The sequence below is a fragment of the Uranotaenia lowii genome, unplaced genomic scaffold (genome assembly GCF_029784155.1).
Source record: "Uranotaenia lowii strain MFRU-FL unplaced genomic scaffold, ASM2978415v1 HiC_scaffold_101, whole genome shotgun sequence".
In the NCBI taxonomy this organism is placed as follows: domain Eukaryota; kingdom Metazoa; phylum Arthropoda; class Insecta; order Diptera; family Culicidae; genus Uranotaenia; species Uranotaenia lowii.
The window spans coordinates 29913-47500 of NW_026596978.1; the positions used below are offsets into that span (position 1 = coordinate 29913).

A 17588-nucleotide genomic window follows, 5' to 3' on the forward strand; every position below is an offset into this window, starting at 1 on the left:
TAATCAGATAACGCGCGTTTCTAACAACATGGGACAAAAGTACTTAACAAATCAGGTATAAAACACTATTTTTTATGCTTTGTAGAATGTTTATATTAAAACTGACCCACTTATTTCTCTTCAGATGAAAGATGCATCATAAATTGGGCTACACAATGGTATTTTTTGCAGAATATTTGATGATGTAGACGGTACTTCTAGACACCATTTCTCGCGTGAGCTTTCATTACGTCGTATAAAACAAAATGTAAACAGACAGTTTTATTATGAAAAAATACAAAAACTTACTTAAAATAGTCGCAACTTTGGAATATTTGAAACCTGGGCAATATACTAGAGCTGTAAAATATAAGTTCTAAAGTTGTTTTGATAACTTTGGCAGCTGTTTTCTGTTAATTCTTAATATGTTTCATACGACGCAATGAAAGCTTAAGCGAGATTTAAAGGTTAATTACAATATTTCATGTTTATGGTCATTGCTTAATTTATTTTTTAATATTTTTTTAAAGCTGATACAATTTCTGTTCAAACTGAACTATACTCAAAAAAGAAAAATAATAGAAATCTGAAATACAAATAGGTATTTGGAAAAATTTACCAAATTTGCAATTTTGAGATAGATCTGAAGACCCCCGGCACAAATTGTCAGATAATAAAAAAAAATTCAATGTGTATTGTGTATGTGTATATTATTGAACATTGAATCATAAATCCTGTATTAAGTTCAATTTCAGGCCCCCTGATTGGATGGTTTTGGACAAAAATTGGATAGTTTTTTCCTCGGAGGACCCTTGAAATTTGACCACCAATGCCCAAACTTCTTAACAAAAACGAACAAATTGGAAGTTTTTTTTCCACAATTCCAAAAAAAATATTCTTTCAGGTGAATTCAGTATGAATCGTTGAGAAGTTTACTCATGGTGCAGATCGATGTTAATCGCGATGAGATACTTCACAACAAATTAATTACACCGCGATTGGCTTTATTGGCAATATAACTACAACACGTTTGCAACAGTGGCAATCATAGATGGATTGCTGTCGTTGGAAAATGGTTCACATTTCAAACGTCGTTTTTGTGGCGATGTTTTTTCACCTGTGCTGCGCTAAAAAGATTGAAATGGAACTCCAGAGAATTGAGCAGCTAGAGGGTAATGGTTTTCTAACCAGTCAACTGCGCGTAACAAAATACAATCGAACTACTCCAGTCGTTACGGGTACAATCAGTTACTTTGAAGACATGGATAACAGCTATACGGTGAGGTTGAATTTCAGTAAAAAAAAATCCTCCATTTTTTTAACGTAATTCAGTTCCTTCTGCCAGTTTGAAATGCAGTGCGCGTACAGCCCCCTTGGAAACAACCAGTTCAACGAGTATCCGATGAGTTTGAAGAAGCAGAACTTTTGCGACTTTATCAACACAACCTACCGAGAGTATCAGCATATCTGGGAGAAAGGATCGGATTGGATCCAGGTCGGGCCTAAAGGTTTGTGTCCCTGGCCCAAAGGTGTCTACACATTTGAAAATTTTTGGGTGTCGGATACTGCTTTCATACCACCGGTCGTTCCTCCGGGATTGTGGAGGGTTAGAGTTGTGCACACCGGACCGAAAAAACAACGATCGGTGATTCAGTTATTCACAAAGGTTTGGTATTCTTAGAGATTCCTTCAACTATTTATTTTTTCAATAAAAAAACAAAGAAATTTTGTTGATTGGTTCTATATCATTCATTTCAGATAGAAATTGAATTAGTTAACCACATTGATTATTGCTATATTTTTGAAAAAAAGGGAACTTTTCATCGATGTAAATATTTTAACCATCTTACCTTTCGCAACTTACAACTTGCCGAACTTACCATATTCGACGAACCTCAAATGAACCTCAAAAAATATAAATGTTTCCTACCCAATCCTGTACTCTTATTTGATGGAAATTGTTAGTCATATACTAGACATCGCACTTGTCCTCGAACATGACTAATAAGCTTCTGCACAGTTCCATTATCCACCATTTTCACCACTTTTGGCCAATTCTTTCTAAATTTTTCGATGTCATCAGCTGGTTTTATGTATTTTCGTAGCTTTGCTTTGGTCAAAGCCCAAAAAGTCTCGATTGGCCGTGCCTCGGGCAATTTGGCGGATTCATGTTTTTTTTTTGCACAAAACAAACGTTTTGGCTTTCGTACCATCTTAGTGTTTTTTTTTAGTTGGTAACCACAGGTGGTAAATCCCGGTTTACGGATTGTATTCCAAGGCACGGCGAGCCACCGCGTCCCCCCAGTTTGCTACTCTGGGTCCATGGGTACAATGGGAAGACTTATGATATACTCCGTATATACCCCCTACTCTCTAAACTCCACCTGGGGCCGCAGACCTGGTTCCCACCTCGAACTGTTTAGCACACTATACTTTAATAGTGGGAGGTCTATTCGCGCTAGTGCGCTCCAAGGCAATACTCATTAATGAGACCACTTTCAGCAAAACCTCTCATCCTTACGACTCAACGCTTGAACTTTCCTCTAACGACTTGAGAACCGACATCTCCTCGCAATGACTCGAGATTCTCACACAAACCTCTCCTCTTCGCGACTTGAGTCCTGATCTCTCCTCTAACGACTCGAGATCCGACCTTCCTCGCATCGACTCGAGGTTTACCTCTCGTCTTCACGATTCAAGGCCAGGATCTCTCCTCTGACGGCTTGAGATCTGACCTCTCCTCGTAACGACTCGAGTTGACCACTTGAACCCCTCCTCTTGTTGATACAGAGCCTGGTCCCTCCTCTTACGACTCGAGACCCGACCCCTTATCATAAAGACTCGGGGTTGACCACACAAACCTCTCCGCCTGGAGGTTCGAGGCCTGAAATCTCCTCTAACGACTCGAAGCCCGACCTCTTATCTCCTTGTCCGTCGTGTGCCGGATCGAGAGCAGCTTATCCTAGACTCGCGCCTGTCACGGCACACGTTCGGGGCTTTGAACGCTACGGCTCGGATGTTTCCTGACGGTGACGACATCCTACTCTGTTTCGGGGAAACCTTGATCACTAGGGTTTTCACGTATCTCAACATTTTCAAAATTATTAGAGACTCGCCCGGCATCGAGAGCCTCTCTACCCGTGGGTATTCCCCGTCAGTGGTTAACCCTCTTCCTTCGAGGTCCGCTACGAGGAAGGTAAAGTCTTATCCCCGCAGTTTCCCCCATAGCCGCACTACTCGGATACTCCCCGACATTGCGGTATCCTAAACACGTTCGCGGCGCACCCCTGACCTCCGCTACGCAGAAGATGATGCCTTATCTTTGTAGCTTCGATCAAGGGATCGGACGCACACTACTCAGATGCTCCCCGTCGATGGAGTCATCCTACACCGTTCGTGGACTGCCGTTGGTTCCAGCTCCTGCAAATATGGAAGTACGTACCGCCGCAAACCTCGGACAGACAAACATCACATGCTCGGGTGTTTCCTCTACGTCTCCACAATCTGGGCAATATGGCGAAGCCACATGTCCAAACCGGTAGTGGTACTTCATGAAGCATCCATGACCAGTCAGGAGTTGCGTCATATAGAAGTCCACTTCACCGTGCCTTCTTCCGATCCAGCTCCCGATGTGCGGGATCAGACGATGGGTCCACCTTCCTCTCGTTGAGTTGTCTCACAGCTGCTGCCAGTTGGACATCGAGTCCTCATTGGCGAGATCTCGTACATTGGGCGTGTCTTTGTTGTCGTAGCAATAGACATCCTCCTCAAGCAAAATCGAGATGGGCATGACACCCGCTACTACACAGGCAGCTTCGGACGACATGATCCGGTACCCGCTGATAACCCCCGTTACAGTTTCTTCCCAGGGCCTGCCCCCAGGCCGCTGCTCCGTACCGCAAGATTGATGTGGTCACACTTGCCACGATCCTCCTTTTACCACTTCGGATGGCCGAAGAGTTTGGCATCATCCGTGTGAGTGCGGCCGTGGCCATTGCCGCTCTCTTGCACACGTAGCCGACATGGCTCGTTAAGCTGAGCCTGTCATCTATCATCACCCCTATGTACTTGTTTGCGCGTTATTGCAAGGTCCAACGGCAATGGTACCTGTTTGGGGTGAGATCAGGTTGGTGATTAGCACCATCTCGGTTTTGTGGTGGGCTAGACGCAGGCACTTGGAGTACATTCAGCTTTTCACTGCCTGGATAGCTACCGTGGCCAGTAGCTCAACCTCCGCTGTTTAGGAGTCTATCGCCAAGAGGACTACATCATCGTCACAGGTTCATCAGTCTGCAGGTTACAGTTTCTTCCCAGGGCCTGCCCCCAGGCCGCTGCTCCGTACCGCAAGGTTGATGTGGTCACACTTGCCACGATCCTCCTTTTACTACATCATCCGTTTGAGTGCGGCCGTGGTTTAAGAGCCTCTCGCCAAGAGGACTACATCATCCGCAAATCCTACGAGTTCAGCTCCCGATGGGAGGCTCGTTCGTAGGAGTTCATCGTGATTGATGTTCCACAGAATCAGGCCGAGTATTGACCCCTGTGGAACACCCGCTGAAACCTCTTGTGTTCGCAAACCCTCACCGGTCATTTACTGCAGTTGGCGATTGTGGAAGTAACTTTCCACAAGCCTATACAGATATGCCGGGACCCTCATTTTAATGAACGACGACGCAATCGCTGTCCAACTGGCACTGTTGAAGGCGTTCTTCACATCCAGAGAGACCACCGCGCAAAAGCAGAGCCTCTTGGTTAGCCTGGCTCTGTCCGCTACCTCGATGGCCGAGCGGATGGCATCTACAGTACTGCGTCCTCCACGGAAACCAAACAGTTTTCCGCGAGTCCACCCTCGTTTTCAGTGTATCTCTGAACTCGATTCTGAATCACTTTCTCCAGGACCTTGCCCACTGTATCCAGTAGACAGATCGACCTATACGCCAATGGATCTCCTGGACGCTTACCAGGTTTTGGCAGAAGGACGAGTTTCTGCCGTTTCCACGTGTCAGGGAACACCCGTTTCGTCACGTATCGTTGCAACAATGTCCGGAACATATCGAGGAACTTCCTGATCGCGGCCTTCACTGCGACGTTCGGAAAGCCGTCCAGTCCGGGGGCCTTCCTCGGTTGGAGAGACTTGGCGATCTCGCTAAGTTTTTCCACCGTTATTCGCTCTTCGGCGCTGGTGTCCCAGTCATACGGGACTGTTGGCCAGCGGATAACATCGCTCATTGATGATGACTTTCAGTTTATCCGGGCACGTGTAAGGTGGTGCACCCCCACTTTTAGTTCTGCCCATGACTATCCGATAGGCATCACCCCATGGACAGTCGTTGGCGTCACGGCATAACTGCTTGAAACGTGCCCGATCTCGCGCTTGTGGTCTACGCTCCGTTCTCTCTTCTCGGGTCCTTGCATTCTGCATCCTTCGCTTTACCCTATGGCAGTTGGCACGCAGACCCGCAATTTCCTCCGTCCACCAGTAGACAGGTGGCCTAAATAGTGTTTTTACGCTTGGTCCTTCTCGTCATCACAGCATCGCAAGCGCGAGCTAGAACCCTCGTCAGTTCTTCCGCGGACAAATAATCAAAGGAAAAACATAAGCTTTGAATAATTTTAGTTTGGTATTAACATCTAGATGTCTAGTTGTTAGGTTAAGTCTTTCAACAGCACCATAAACTTTGCCGCATTGAGCATTCACATGTCGATTCCAAGTGAGATCACGATCGAAACCAGTAGGGGAAAACTGTACAAGACGCACCACTTAAGCATAATCGCTATTTACAGCGATACCCATCATCTATGAACCAAATTGAAAGTTCACGACGATTCAGGGATCACATTTACATCTTATCAAAAAGAAATTATATGTAAAAAACACGATTTTAGTTATATTTTTGTGAAAATCTTAAACAGCCAGAAAACAAGCCGCGGGGTAGAACGCCAAAACTAGTGGACAGAACGCGCCATTCCGACGGGTGGTAAGAAATTAAACAATGATTATACGGAATATAGTAATTGAAACATCAAATTATGTATTACATGTTCATCGTATTTTTGTAAACTAACCATGCTTTGGCAAAAAATCATTTATTATTGCTTAATTTAGCGAAAATTTTGCTTTTCAAAATTCACTTTTTTGTATCCTTATAGGTAAAACGCCTTCAGGTAGGCAACGAACTTCTATTTCTTGACTGATATCGCGGCAAACATGGCGGCAAATATTTGTTTTCGAGTAAAATATTGGTGCACCTTTTTAACTCAAACAAGGACGAAACTTGTTATAATTGTGGGATATGCGTTAAAGAATCTTGTCAAATCTTCAATTTAGTCAAACAATGCAACTGGCAGCACTATATGCCAGCATTGTTCGATCTGTCACGAGCAATATCTTTATCGCTCTAACCATCTCTTTCTCTCCAATGGACATTGCCCCAATTCACTCATTCGTTTGCCTATCGTGCGCCATAGCGGTTGTGCGCTTTCGCTGCGCAATAAACATCGGGACGAGAAATCTAGATGGTCGAGTCGGTTCTCCGGTGGACTCCGGAATGAGCCCCACAATAATTATGCATTCTTATCGTAATTTTGGAGTCAGCAAATAAAAAGAAAGACATTTGGTTTTGACATTTTGTTTTTCTCAAAAGTTAACAGCATTCCAAATTTGAGCCCAAAACACGTGGTTTTGTGGGCATTCTGCTCCAATTTTGATATGATTAACTTTAGTTAAAATTTGTGGGAAGTTAGTAAAATATTATTAAATAATAATAGTCATTCGAAAGTGCATACTAGTGTTATAACGAAAAGCTGCAGTTTGATGAGATAGCGCTGACTGGTTTACCATAAAACCTTATATGTTAACCGAGAAAATAACAAGTTTTAGGCAGAATCCACTTATCCTTCTGTTTCTAATAATTAAAGTCGTTTGTGTGAACTCTTCATCTAAAAAATGATGAAAAAGCTCGTTTGTTACAATAAAAATGTAGAAAAACACCATTCGGAGCCAGAGGTCAGTGTATTTTTGAGAAAGAATGGCATGGGCCATCTTACCTCACTGGTGCGTCTTGTACAGTTCTCCCCTACCCCACAATTAGTCCTCGGGAATCAAAATATTCAGTATGTCGAAAAAGCAACAAGCTTAGGTGTACCTATTCAAAGAGATTTACAGTGGAATTCATTCGTAAATGCTCAGTGTACCAAAATATATAATGTTTTATGAACTCTTAGACTTAAAACAAGTATTCTTCCTTCGGTCATTAAACTAACTCATTTTAAAGCACTTATCCTTCTACACTTCATCTTCGGGGCTGAATTCCTGTTACAAGCTACAGCAATGTTAATGAATCGTCTCCGCTTAGCTTTGAATTGTTGTGTTCGCTATATATTCAATTTGAATCGATTCCACAGAGTAAGCCATCATCACCCTCAGCTTTTGGGGTGTTCTTTTAATGATTTTTATAAATATAGAGCTTGTATTTTTTTGCACAAAATCGATCACACGGGTAAACCAGCTTATCTCAACGAGAAAATCACTAGATCTCGTAGTTCTCGATTAAGATTTTTCATTATTCATTTTTGTCAAGGGTTTAGGTATTTGGAATCACACTCATTTTCAAGCGGATTTGTGCCAACGTAAGAACTCAACTACACAATTAACACACGACGTATTACAGGACACGACACTTAACGTTCTTACAAACGGAAAAAATTACCTTTTTTGTCGACCGGTTTCGGGCTCGATGTTGCCCATCATTCATGAGCGACTTGGAAGCAGATTTGGAGAAAAGAGAAAGACTTTTCCCACGTGTCTGGTGGCGCTACGTCGATGACATCCTTGCCTCGGTAAAGGAGCGTTATCTCACGCAGACTTTAGAGCTTCTAAACTCCAAACACAGTTCGATAAAATTTACTGTAGAGAAAGAAATTGATGGAAAACTCCCTTTCCTTGACCTCTTAATCTCAAGGAAAGAGGACAACACCATAAAATTCGGAATATTTTTTAAGAAATTGAAGGCCACCAGACATTTAAACAAATAAAAAAAATTTTAACCATCGATGAAAGCAAATTTCATTTTTTTTTCTAGAGGTTTCATAACAAAAAAATTAGCTCACCCTTTAGGTTAAGGACCACTTTTCTAAAGTTTCTGTGTTTAAGGTTTTATTAATGGCACTTTACTATCCTTGTGGCATTCGTGTCTTCTCTTAAGTTACAATTACATACGAAAACTAATCATGAGTATTTAAAAAAGAATAATCATATAGTTAAAAACAAATTTTTTAAATTTTATTTTAATTCGTGTGTTGTTAGACAAAAAATCATAGGTAAAAATCAGTCACCAAAACCCCCCTCCCATGAGTCGGTTCTTCCTACGGCCCTGGCTTATGTTGTCAGGGCAACCAGTTGTCTTGAGTTATAGAATTGAACTGAATTGCTTTTATTTACCTTAAAGAAATTTCAATGGCAGCTACCTGATACAATTCAGATCTCCATCAGATTGATCAGAAAGAGCCAAGCTTCAAGCTGTCTTGACAAAAGTTATCATATGAAAGGTCCCACAATTCCCAGATAATGGACAGGAAGATATCAGTTTTGATTTGTCTTCAATGAAAAGTAATAGTTTTAGCTTTACAATTATGAGTTTTACTAAAATTTCGACTGTTTTCTACCTGTACCAAACTTTTGTGTAAAACCGAATTACAGCTTTCTGCCGATTTGGTCCTTTGAACAGGATTGTTTGCCGCCACAAGCCCGACGGAATGACCGGTGGGATGGGAATGGTGTCCGTATAGAGATAATCGTAGAAGGTGTAGATGCCCTTAGGCCAGGGACATAAACCCTCAGGGCCCACCTGAATCCAATCGGTTCCGTCTTTCCAATACTGTTGATACTCTCGGTAGGTCGTATTGAGGAAGTCACAAACGTTTTGCCTTTTCAAACTCATGGGATACTCGTTGAACTGATTGTTGCCAAGTGGGCTGTACGCGGTTTGCATTTCGAACTATCAGAGGGAAGCAATTGTTATTCACAAAATTCGTTTATTTTGACTTTAACCTTCATCTTACTGTGTAACTATTGTCCATATCCTCGAGATATTCCATTGAACCTTTCAAAACGGGGGCAGTTCGGTTGTATTTTCTAACACGAAGCTGGCAATTGATGAAATCTTGACCCTCGCCTTGTTGGAATCTCTGAAGCTCGAGTTCCATTTTTGAAGCCCAGCAAAGGTGAAAAAATGCTGCTACCAAAACGAAGCTCCTAGTAAGTTGGACCATTTTCCGGAAGTTATCTAACTGTTTTCAGAGACATGAGCAAATATCTTTAACATATAAAGTTATGGTTGCGTAATAAATCCGTTCTCCAAATGGTTTAAAAATCGGTAATCGGATAGTGGAAAAACATAACTTAGGTGAGGCAAACAAGTGAAACATTTTATTTTGAGTTCCTATCAATTTTGTAGGTGCATCTCAAAATTTTTCACTTAAAACCATGAGTAATCTAAAAGTACATTTAAAAAAAAAATTAAGTTTTAAACTTAATTCTGATAAAAATAATATTCCTAAATAAAAATTCATAGCGCGATGTGCAAATCAATTTCATTAGATATCAGATCCCTGCATGAACTTGTAACGAGTTAGTTAGAACGCGATCCAAATCGTGTTATACTGTTTAATCCAACCATAAATATCCAATAAGCAAAAATAGTGTCACAGTTGTTGGAAAATGGTTGAGTTGACTGATTTCCTTTTAAGAGCAGCGTTTCTCTTCGTTTGTTATGCTAGAAAGATAGAATTTGATTTTCAGCGAGTCGAGCAAGTTGGTGGACACGATTTTATCGATTGTCAGATACGCATCAGAAAATACAATCGAACTGCCCCTGTCATAACTGGCCCCACCGAGTTTTTCGAAGACTTAGACAATAGTTATACGGTGAGACCGAAGGGCTTAATTTTTTCTACTTTCATTCTGTTTTAATTTTCCACTCTTTTTTCAATAGATCGAAATGTTGACCGCGTACAGCCCACTAGGAAACAACCAGTTCAACGAGTACCCCATGAATTTGAAAAGGCAGAATATGTGCGACTTCCTGAAGACAACCTACCGAGAGTATCAGCATAATTTCAAGGAGCCAGGATCGAACTGGACCCAAGTCGGTCCAGAAGGTTTATGTCCCTGGCCCAAGGGCATCTACAGCTTCAACGATTTGCTTCCGTCGGATGCCAGTGCTGTTCCGCCGGTCATTCCTACGGGTTTGTGGAGGGCTACTATCCTGTATCAAGGACCAAACGATCGCAAGGCTGAAATTCGGTTTTTCGTGAAAATTTGGTATTCGTGAGGTGTATTTGATTATTTCATAAATAAATTTGTTATCTATGAATACAACTACATGTGTTAGATTGGCAGTGAATGTAAAGGAAAAAATTCATGATCGAATTTCCAAAAACCGACCTTCGACATTTCGTAGATTGATCTGAAAAGACTGGCCTGTAAAAACTTTTTCTATCGGGTTGTTTACAGATAATTTTTTTCTTCTTAATTTTCATAAACTAAGAAAAACATTTGAACTAGAGATCGCATCATTTATTTTTGATAAAATTTTTAAACTTTTTTTCTCAAAGAGAACAAGCTTTCCTATCGTTTCTTGTATGAAATGTGCTCCATAAATAGCGAAATGTGTTTTTTTACATAATGAGAATAAAATTACAAAAATGACAAAAATGACAAAAATGATAAAAATGACAAAAATAACAAAAATGACAAAAATGACAAAAAATGACAAAAATGACAAAAAATGACAAAAATGACAAAAATGACAAAAATGACAAAAATGACAAAAATGACAAAAATGACAAAAATGACAAAAATGACAAAAATGACAAAAATGACAAAAATGACAAAAATGACAAAAATGACAAAAATGACAAAAATGACAAAAATGACAAAAATGACAAAAATGACAAAAATGACAAAAATGACAAAAATGACAAAAATGACAAAAATGACAAAAATGACAAAAATGACAAAAATGACAAAAATGACAAAAATGACAAAAAAGACAAAAAAGACGAAATTGACAAAAATGACAAAAATGACAAAAATGACAAAAATAACAAAAATGACAAAAATGACAAAAATGACAAAAATGACAAAAATGACAAAAATGACAAAAATGACAAAAACAACAAAAATGACAAAAAAGACAAAAAAGACGAAATTGACAAAAATGACAAAAATGACAAAAATGACAAAAATAACAAAAATGACAAAAATGACAAAAATGACAAAAATGACAAAAAGGACAAAAATGACAAAAATGACAAAAATGACAAAAATGACAAAAATGACAAAAATGACAAAAATGACAAAAATGACAAAAATGACAAAAATGACAAAAATGACAAAAATGACAAAAATGACAAAAATGACAAAAATGACAAAAATGACAAAAATGACAAAAATGACAAAAATGACAAAAATGACAAAAATGACAAAAATGACAAAAATGACAAAAATGACAAAAATGACAAAAATGACAAAAATGACAAAAATGACAAAAATGACAAAAATGACAAAAATGACAAAAATGACAAAAATGACAAAAATGACAAAAATGACAAAAATGACAAAAATGACAAAAATGACAAAAATGACAAAAATGACAAAAATGACAAAAATTACAAAAATTACAAAAATTACAAAAATTACAAAAATGACAAAAATGACAAAAATGACAAAAATGACAAAAATGACAAAAATTACAAAAATATGACTAAAATGACAAAAATGACAAAAATGACAAAAATGACAAAAATGACAAAAATGACAAAAATGACAAAAATGACAAAAATGACAAAAATGACAAAAATGACAAAAATGACAAAAATGACAAAAATGACAAAAATGACAAAAATGACAAAAATGACAAAAATGACAAAAATGACAAAAATGACAAAAATGACAAAAATGACAAAAATGACAAAAATGACAAAAATGACAAAAATGACAAAAATGACAAAAATGACAAAAATGACAAAAATGACAAAAATGACAAAAATGACAAAAATGACAAAAATGACAAAAATGACAAAAATGACAAAAATGACAAAAATGTCGTGTAAATTTGATAAGTTTTATATTTGTAATGTAAATGTTAATGTGTATTACCATTATTTGGCTAGGATTAATTTTTTTAGTTTAATTTTAACTTTATTATTTATAATTTTCGTTTTGTTTGATACCTTTTATGAAAAACTTTATTTTATATTGAAATGGTTTTCTATCGGATTGAATTGTTTGGAAGCGAATTTCAAACATACCACGTTAAGTCTAAAAATAATCGATCTAGTTCCTGTATAAATTATTTTCTATTTCTGGTATTTGGAACTAATAAAAATTTTAATCTTTCACTATGGAATTTCATTTAGATCTTCTTCTCGGGTAAATGGCTGATGGCTGCTGGTGATCGAAACAAAAAAGGTTCGAAGCAAGGTTCAAAGTTGTGAAATATTGACAAAGACGAAAGAAGAACTGGAAAAGTTTTTTATAGAGTAGATGACTATTGTGAGAAAAAGATTGTCTGCTACGAAAAAAAGTTTGCATCAAAAAGGTTAACGTCTGCAAAATTTTATCGGCTGTTTGAATTGGCGTCAAACTAAAAAAAATGTATTTATTCCGTCGTTTTAAAACGCTAAAACTTCAAAAAGATTTTTTTTTTTATGAAAACAAACCAGCTCCAGACTTTTTCATAAATCAATTCGTAATCCTTCGACAGAACCCTCCGGCTCACCATAAATCACAATCAAATTATTTACGAATTGATGATAAATATCAATATATTAAATCTCCATAACAAAAAACATCAACCCACAAAAGACCGGAAATAGGCATGTGTGTCCTCTTGCCCTGTCCGGTTATTTTATCCCTCGGGCGAGTGTTTTTTTCCTTTTCTACTGCTATTTAAACGAACCTCATCGAAATCGAATAAAATGAGACAACAATCCAAGTGTTGGCCACAAAATCTTGTCTTCGTTATCCTCAACTTCAAGAGTAACAAAAAAAAACAAACCAGAATCGACAGATAAAAGACATGTGAATTTGGGATGCTACTTGATATGGGCAAAAAAAGTAACAAGGGGAGGAAAAAAAACGGGCGATCCGAATGCTTCCTGGCAAAACTCCAACGGAAGTTTTCGGGCGGCAATAAAAAAGCGATTTTCCAATATCCTCCTCATCTCTTGGGTTTCGAAGATGTCTTGTTTTCTGGTGGGTAGTTCTGAATAAATTTGTTTGCAATGTTTTTTTTTTTTGCATCTTTGAGCAGATATCCGAAACTCAATTGCCCATTCAATCTTTAATACCCGGAAGAAATTCCTTTTTTTATAAAACCGTTTCGAATGGGGTTGTTTCTTGCGATTTGAGAGAAATCCATATTGTTTGCCGTAAGAAAAAAATAAAATAAAGGGTGGAATCACCATGTGAAGAAGGAGTGCATATGTAGGGACCATTTCTCACATTATTCTTACTTGCTTCGCTCGCTTTACATCATTGATAGATGATAGAGAGTTTGGCAGTACTGGAAGGGGTTGAGCTGAATGAGTGATGTCCCTGGAGTGTCGTTGCTCAGTTATCAAGATATTTTTGGAACTGTATTCGATTGAGCTGCCTAAAATCGGTACGGCTTCCTTAATTCTATCTAATACACTTATACATTCTAACTTCCATGAGGTGCTATGCTATATATACCAAATTTTTATGTACATTTGAATGTTTGCACTCCTCTGTTCTGGTCCTTTGTACAGAAAGCTAAGTCTCCACAAACCCGTAGGAACAACCGGTGGTACTGCAGAAATATCCACGATCAACATATCCTTGAGGGTGAAGATGCCCTTGGGCCAGGGACACAAACCTTCCGGACCAATCTGGGGCCAATCTGATGCCCAATAATGCTGATACTCCCGGTAGGTCGTGTTGAGAAAATCACAAAACTTTTGGGTCTTCAAGCTCATGGGATACTCGTTGAACTGGTTGTTTCCTAGCCGGCTGTACGCTGATCGCATTTCAAACTATAAAAGAAACAAAAATGTTACCTAAAAACCTAGAAATTTCAATTTTATCAACTTTACCGTACAACTGTTGTCCAACTCGGTAAAAAATTCGACAAAGCCAGTAAAAACGGGAGCAGTTCGATTGAATTTGCGCACGCGCAGCTGACAGTTGATAAAATCTTGACCCTCGACTTGTTCGATTCTCTGAAGTTCAAATTCCATTTTCCTAAAGCAACACACGTGGCTTAGAGTTGCTATGAAAATGACATCGGCTATTCTAACCATTTCCCGGGAAGATTTCAGCTAAATTGCGATGCTTGGGCCAGTGTACTTAAAATAGATTAATTTTCACACTTTAATAACAAAAACTACTTTGAGCGTAGATTCATTGCAGCGTTTCATGACTTATAACAAAAGAGTTAATTTACCCATTGTACATTTTTATCACGATCATATGATTGGAACCAACTTGCAAACAACTACATATTGATGATACACAATTATAATTATGATGTAAATTATTTGCTCTTGTCTTGATTTTGGTTAAATAATAAGTTCCGGCATTAAGCTCGCTTTGAGAAATACCCATTAGGCCGGAAAAAAAAATCAATTTCCTCTTTTGTAAGCCCCCCCCCCCCCCCTCCCTTCGAAATTGCCAAAAAATCAAAAAGGGGGAAATAAATAAATTTTTGAAAATTTATCAAATATCACAGATCACAACCGCAAAAATTAAATTGTAGAGGATGGACTTTTTATCATCATTTGTATGCTTGATTTTAAAAAATTCTTCTATACAAAATAACTTGATTTGGGGGTTTCGTGCAATGATATAGTATGCAATTATATTGCAAACAAGATTTCATGCAATTAATTCCAATTTACCAGTTTTTTGCATTATTTTTTATTATCCCCCCACTTACGATGATCCAACTCCGAGTGACAAAAGAATGACTTGAAATTTGTTTCGGCCTTATTTTACAACTGGTCACTCTGTCAGAGCTCAACAGAAGTTAAAAAGAAAAACCTGGACGGCCAGGAGAAAACGAAACAAAAAAAAAAAAGATCCAAATTTTTAACGCCCGAACGAAACGTTTTAGACACCTATAGTGTCTTCCGGACATTTTACTTAAATTACAAGTATGAACTTCAAAATTAGCTTTTGAAAAAAGTGATTTAATCCCTAAGTTATATTTTGTAATTTTCATTTTAGAGCTGTCATGCCTTGAGCAAGTTTTTAGATTGTGAAAATTTTAGGGGCCACTTTTTTTCTTTGCTTCATAACTTCTTTTTTATAAAAGATAAAAAGAAAAAAAATAAATGGAAAGGCTTTCTACATTTTCAAGGTATCTTTGGGCTTTTTTTTTTTTTAAATACAATTATTTCCCGAGTTCTGACTGTTTTAAAAAAAAGTATTTTTTTTCTGGATTTTGAAAAACTGTGGGAAACGTGAGCCATCAAATCCCAACTGGCTAGATAATGTCCAAATTTTAGGAGTTGACCTAAAACTGAAATTTCATAATTCGTTTATTGTTTATTGTTTATTGTTTAATGTTTATTGTTTATTGTTTATTGTTTATTGTTTATTGTTTATTGTTTATTGTTTATTGTTTATTGTTTATTGTTTATTGTTTATTGTTTATTGTTTATTGTTTATTGTTTATTGTTTATTGTTTATTGTTTATTGTTTATTGTTTATTGTTTATTGTTTATTGTTTATTGTTTATTGTTTATTGTTTATTGTTTATTGTTTATTGTTTATTGTTTATTGTTTATTGTTTATTGTTTATTGTTTATTGTTTATTGTTTATTGTTTATTGTTTATTGTTTATTGTTTATTGTTTATTGTTTATTGTTTATTGTTTATTGTTTATTGTTTATTGTTTATTGTTTATTGTTTATTGTTTATTGTTTATTGTTTATTGTTTATTGTTTATTGTTTATTGTTTATTGTTTATTGTTTATTGTTTATTGTTTATTGTTTATTGTTTATTGTTTATTGTTTATTGTTTATTGTTTATTGTTTATTGTTTATTGTTTATTGTTTATTGTTTATTGTTTATTGTTTATTGTTTATTGTTTATTGTTTATTGTTTATTGTTTATTGTTTATTGTTTATTGTTTATTGTTTATTGTTTATTGTTTATTGTTTATTGTTTATTGTTTATTGTTTATTGTTTATTGTTTATTGTTTATTGTTTATTGTTTATTGTTTATTGTTTATTGTTTATTGTTTATTGTTTATTGTTTATTGTTTATTGTTTATTGTTTATTGTTTATTGTTTATTGTTTATTGTTTATTGTTTATTGTTTATTGTTTATTGTTTATTGTTTATTGTTTATTGTTTATTGTTTATTGTTTATTGTTTATTGTTTATTGTTTATTGTTTATTGTTTATTGTTTATTGTTTATTGTTTATTGTTTATTGTTTATTGTTTATTGTTTATTGTTTATTGTTTATTGTTTATTGTTTATTGTTTATTGTTTATTGTTTATTGTTTATTGTTTATTGTTTATTGTTTATTGTTTATTGTTTATTGTTTATTGTTTATTGTTTATTGTTTATTGTTTATTGTTTATTGTTTATTGTTTATTGTTTATTGTTTATTGTTTATTGTTTATTGTTTATTGTTTATTGTTTATTGTTTATTGTTTATTGTTTATTGTTTATTGTTTATTGTTTATTGTTTATTGTTTATTGTTTATTGTTTATTGTTTATTGTTTATTGTTTATTGTTTATTGTTTATTGTTTATTGTTTATTGTTTATTGTTTATTGTTTATTGTTTATTGTTTATTGTTTATTGTTTATTGTTTATTGTTTATTGTTTATTGTTTATTGTTTATTGTTTATTGTTTATTGTTTATTGTTTATTGTTTATTGTTTATTGTTTATTGTTTATTGTTTATTGTTTATTGTTTATTGTTTATTGTTTATTGTTTATTGTTTATTGTTTATTGTTTATTGTTTATTGTTTATTGTTTATTGTTTATTGTTTATTGTTTATTGTTTATTGTTTATTGTTTATTGTTTATTGTTTATTGTTTATTGTTTATTGTTTATTGTTTATTGTTTATTGTTTATTGTTTATTGTTTATTGTTTATTGTTTATTGTTTATTGTTTATTGTTTATTGTTTATTGTTTATTGTTTATTGTTTATTGTTTATTGTTTATTGTTTATTGTTTATTGTTTATTGTTTATTGTTTATTGTTTATTGTTTATTGTTTATTGTTTATTGTTTATTGTTTATTGTTTATTGTTTATTGTTTATTGTTTATTGTTTATTGTTTATTGTTTATTGTTTATTGTTTATTGTTTATTGTTTATTGTTTATTGTTTATTGTTTATTGTTTATTGTTTATTGTTTATTGTTTATTGTTTATTGTTTATTGTTTATTGTTTATTGTTTATTGTTTATTGTTTATTGTTTATTGTTTATTGTTTATTGTTTATTGTTTATTGTTTATTGTTTATTGTTTATTGTTTATTGTTTATTGTTTATTGTTTATTGTTTATTGTTTATTGTTTATTGTTTATTGTTTATTGTTTATTGTTTATTGTTTATTGTT

General features: G+C 35.4%; 2 protein-coding genes across 2 annotated transcripts; one reads left to right on the forward strand and one right to left on the reverse strand.

The window, feature by feature from the left end:
- Nucleotides 1-8637: 8637 nt before the first annotated feature.
- Nucleotides 8638-9108, reverse strand: LOC129759085 (uncharacterized). The gene is made up of 2 exons (XM_055756504.1): nucleotides 9040-9108; nucleotides 8638-8975 (listed from the first exon to the last, which is right to left on the reverse strand). Exons 1-2 carry the CDS (start codon nucleotides 9073-9075, stop codon nucleotides 8640-8642), a joined length of 372 nt encoding a protein of 123 aa, XP_055612479.1. The 5' UTR covers nucleotides 9076-9108; the 3' UTR covers nucleotides 8638-8639.
- A 589-nt stretch (nucleotides 9109-9697) lies between these two features.
- LOC129759081 (uncharacterized) lies at nucleotides 9698-10310 on the forward strand. The gene is made up of 2 exons (XM_055756501.1): nucleotides 9698-9904; nucleotides 9972-10310. Exons 1-2 carry the CDS (start codon nucleotides 9698-9700, stop codon nucleotides 10308-10310), a joined length of 546 nt encoding a protein of 181 aa, XP_055612476.1.
- The last annotated feature ends 7278 nt before the right edge of the window (nucleotides 10311-17588 follow it).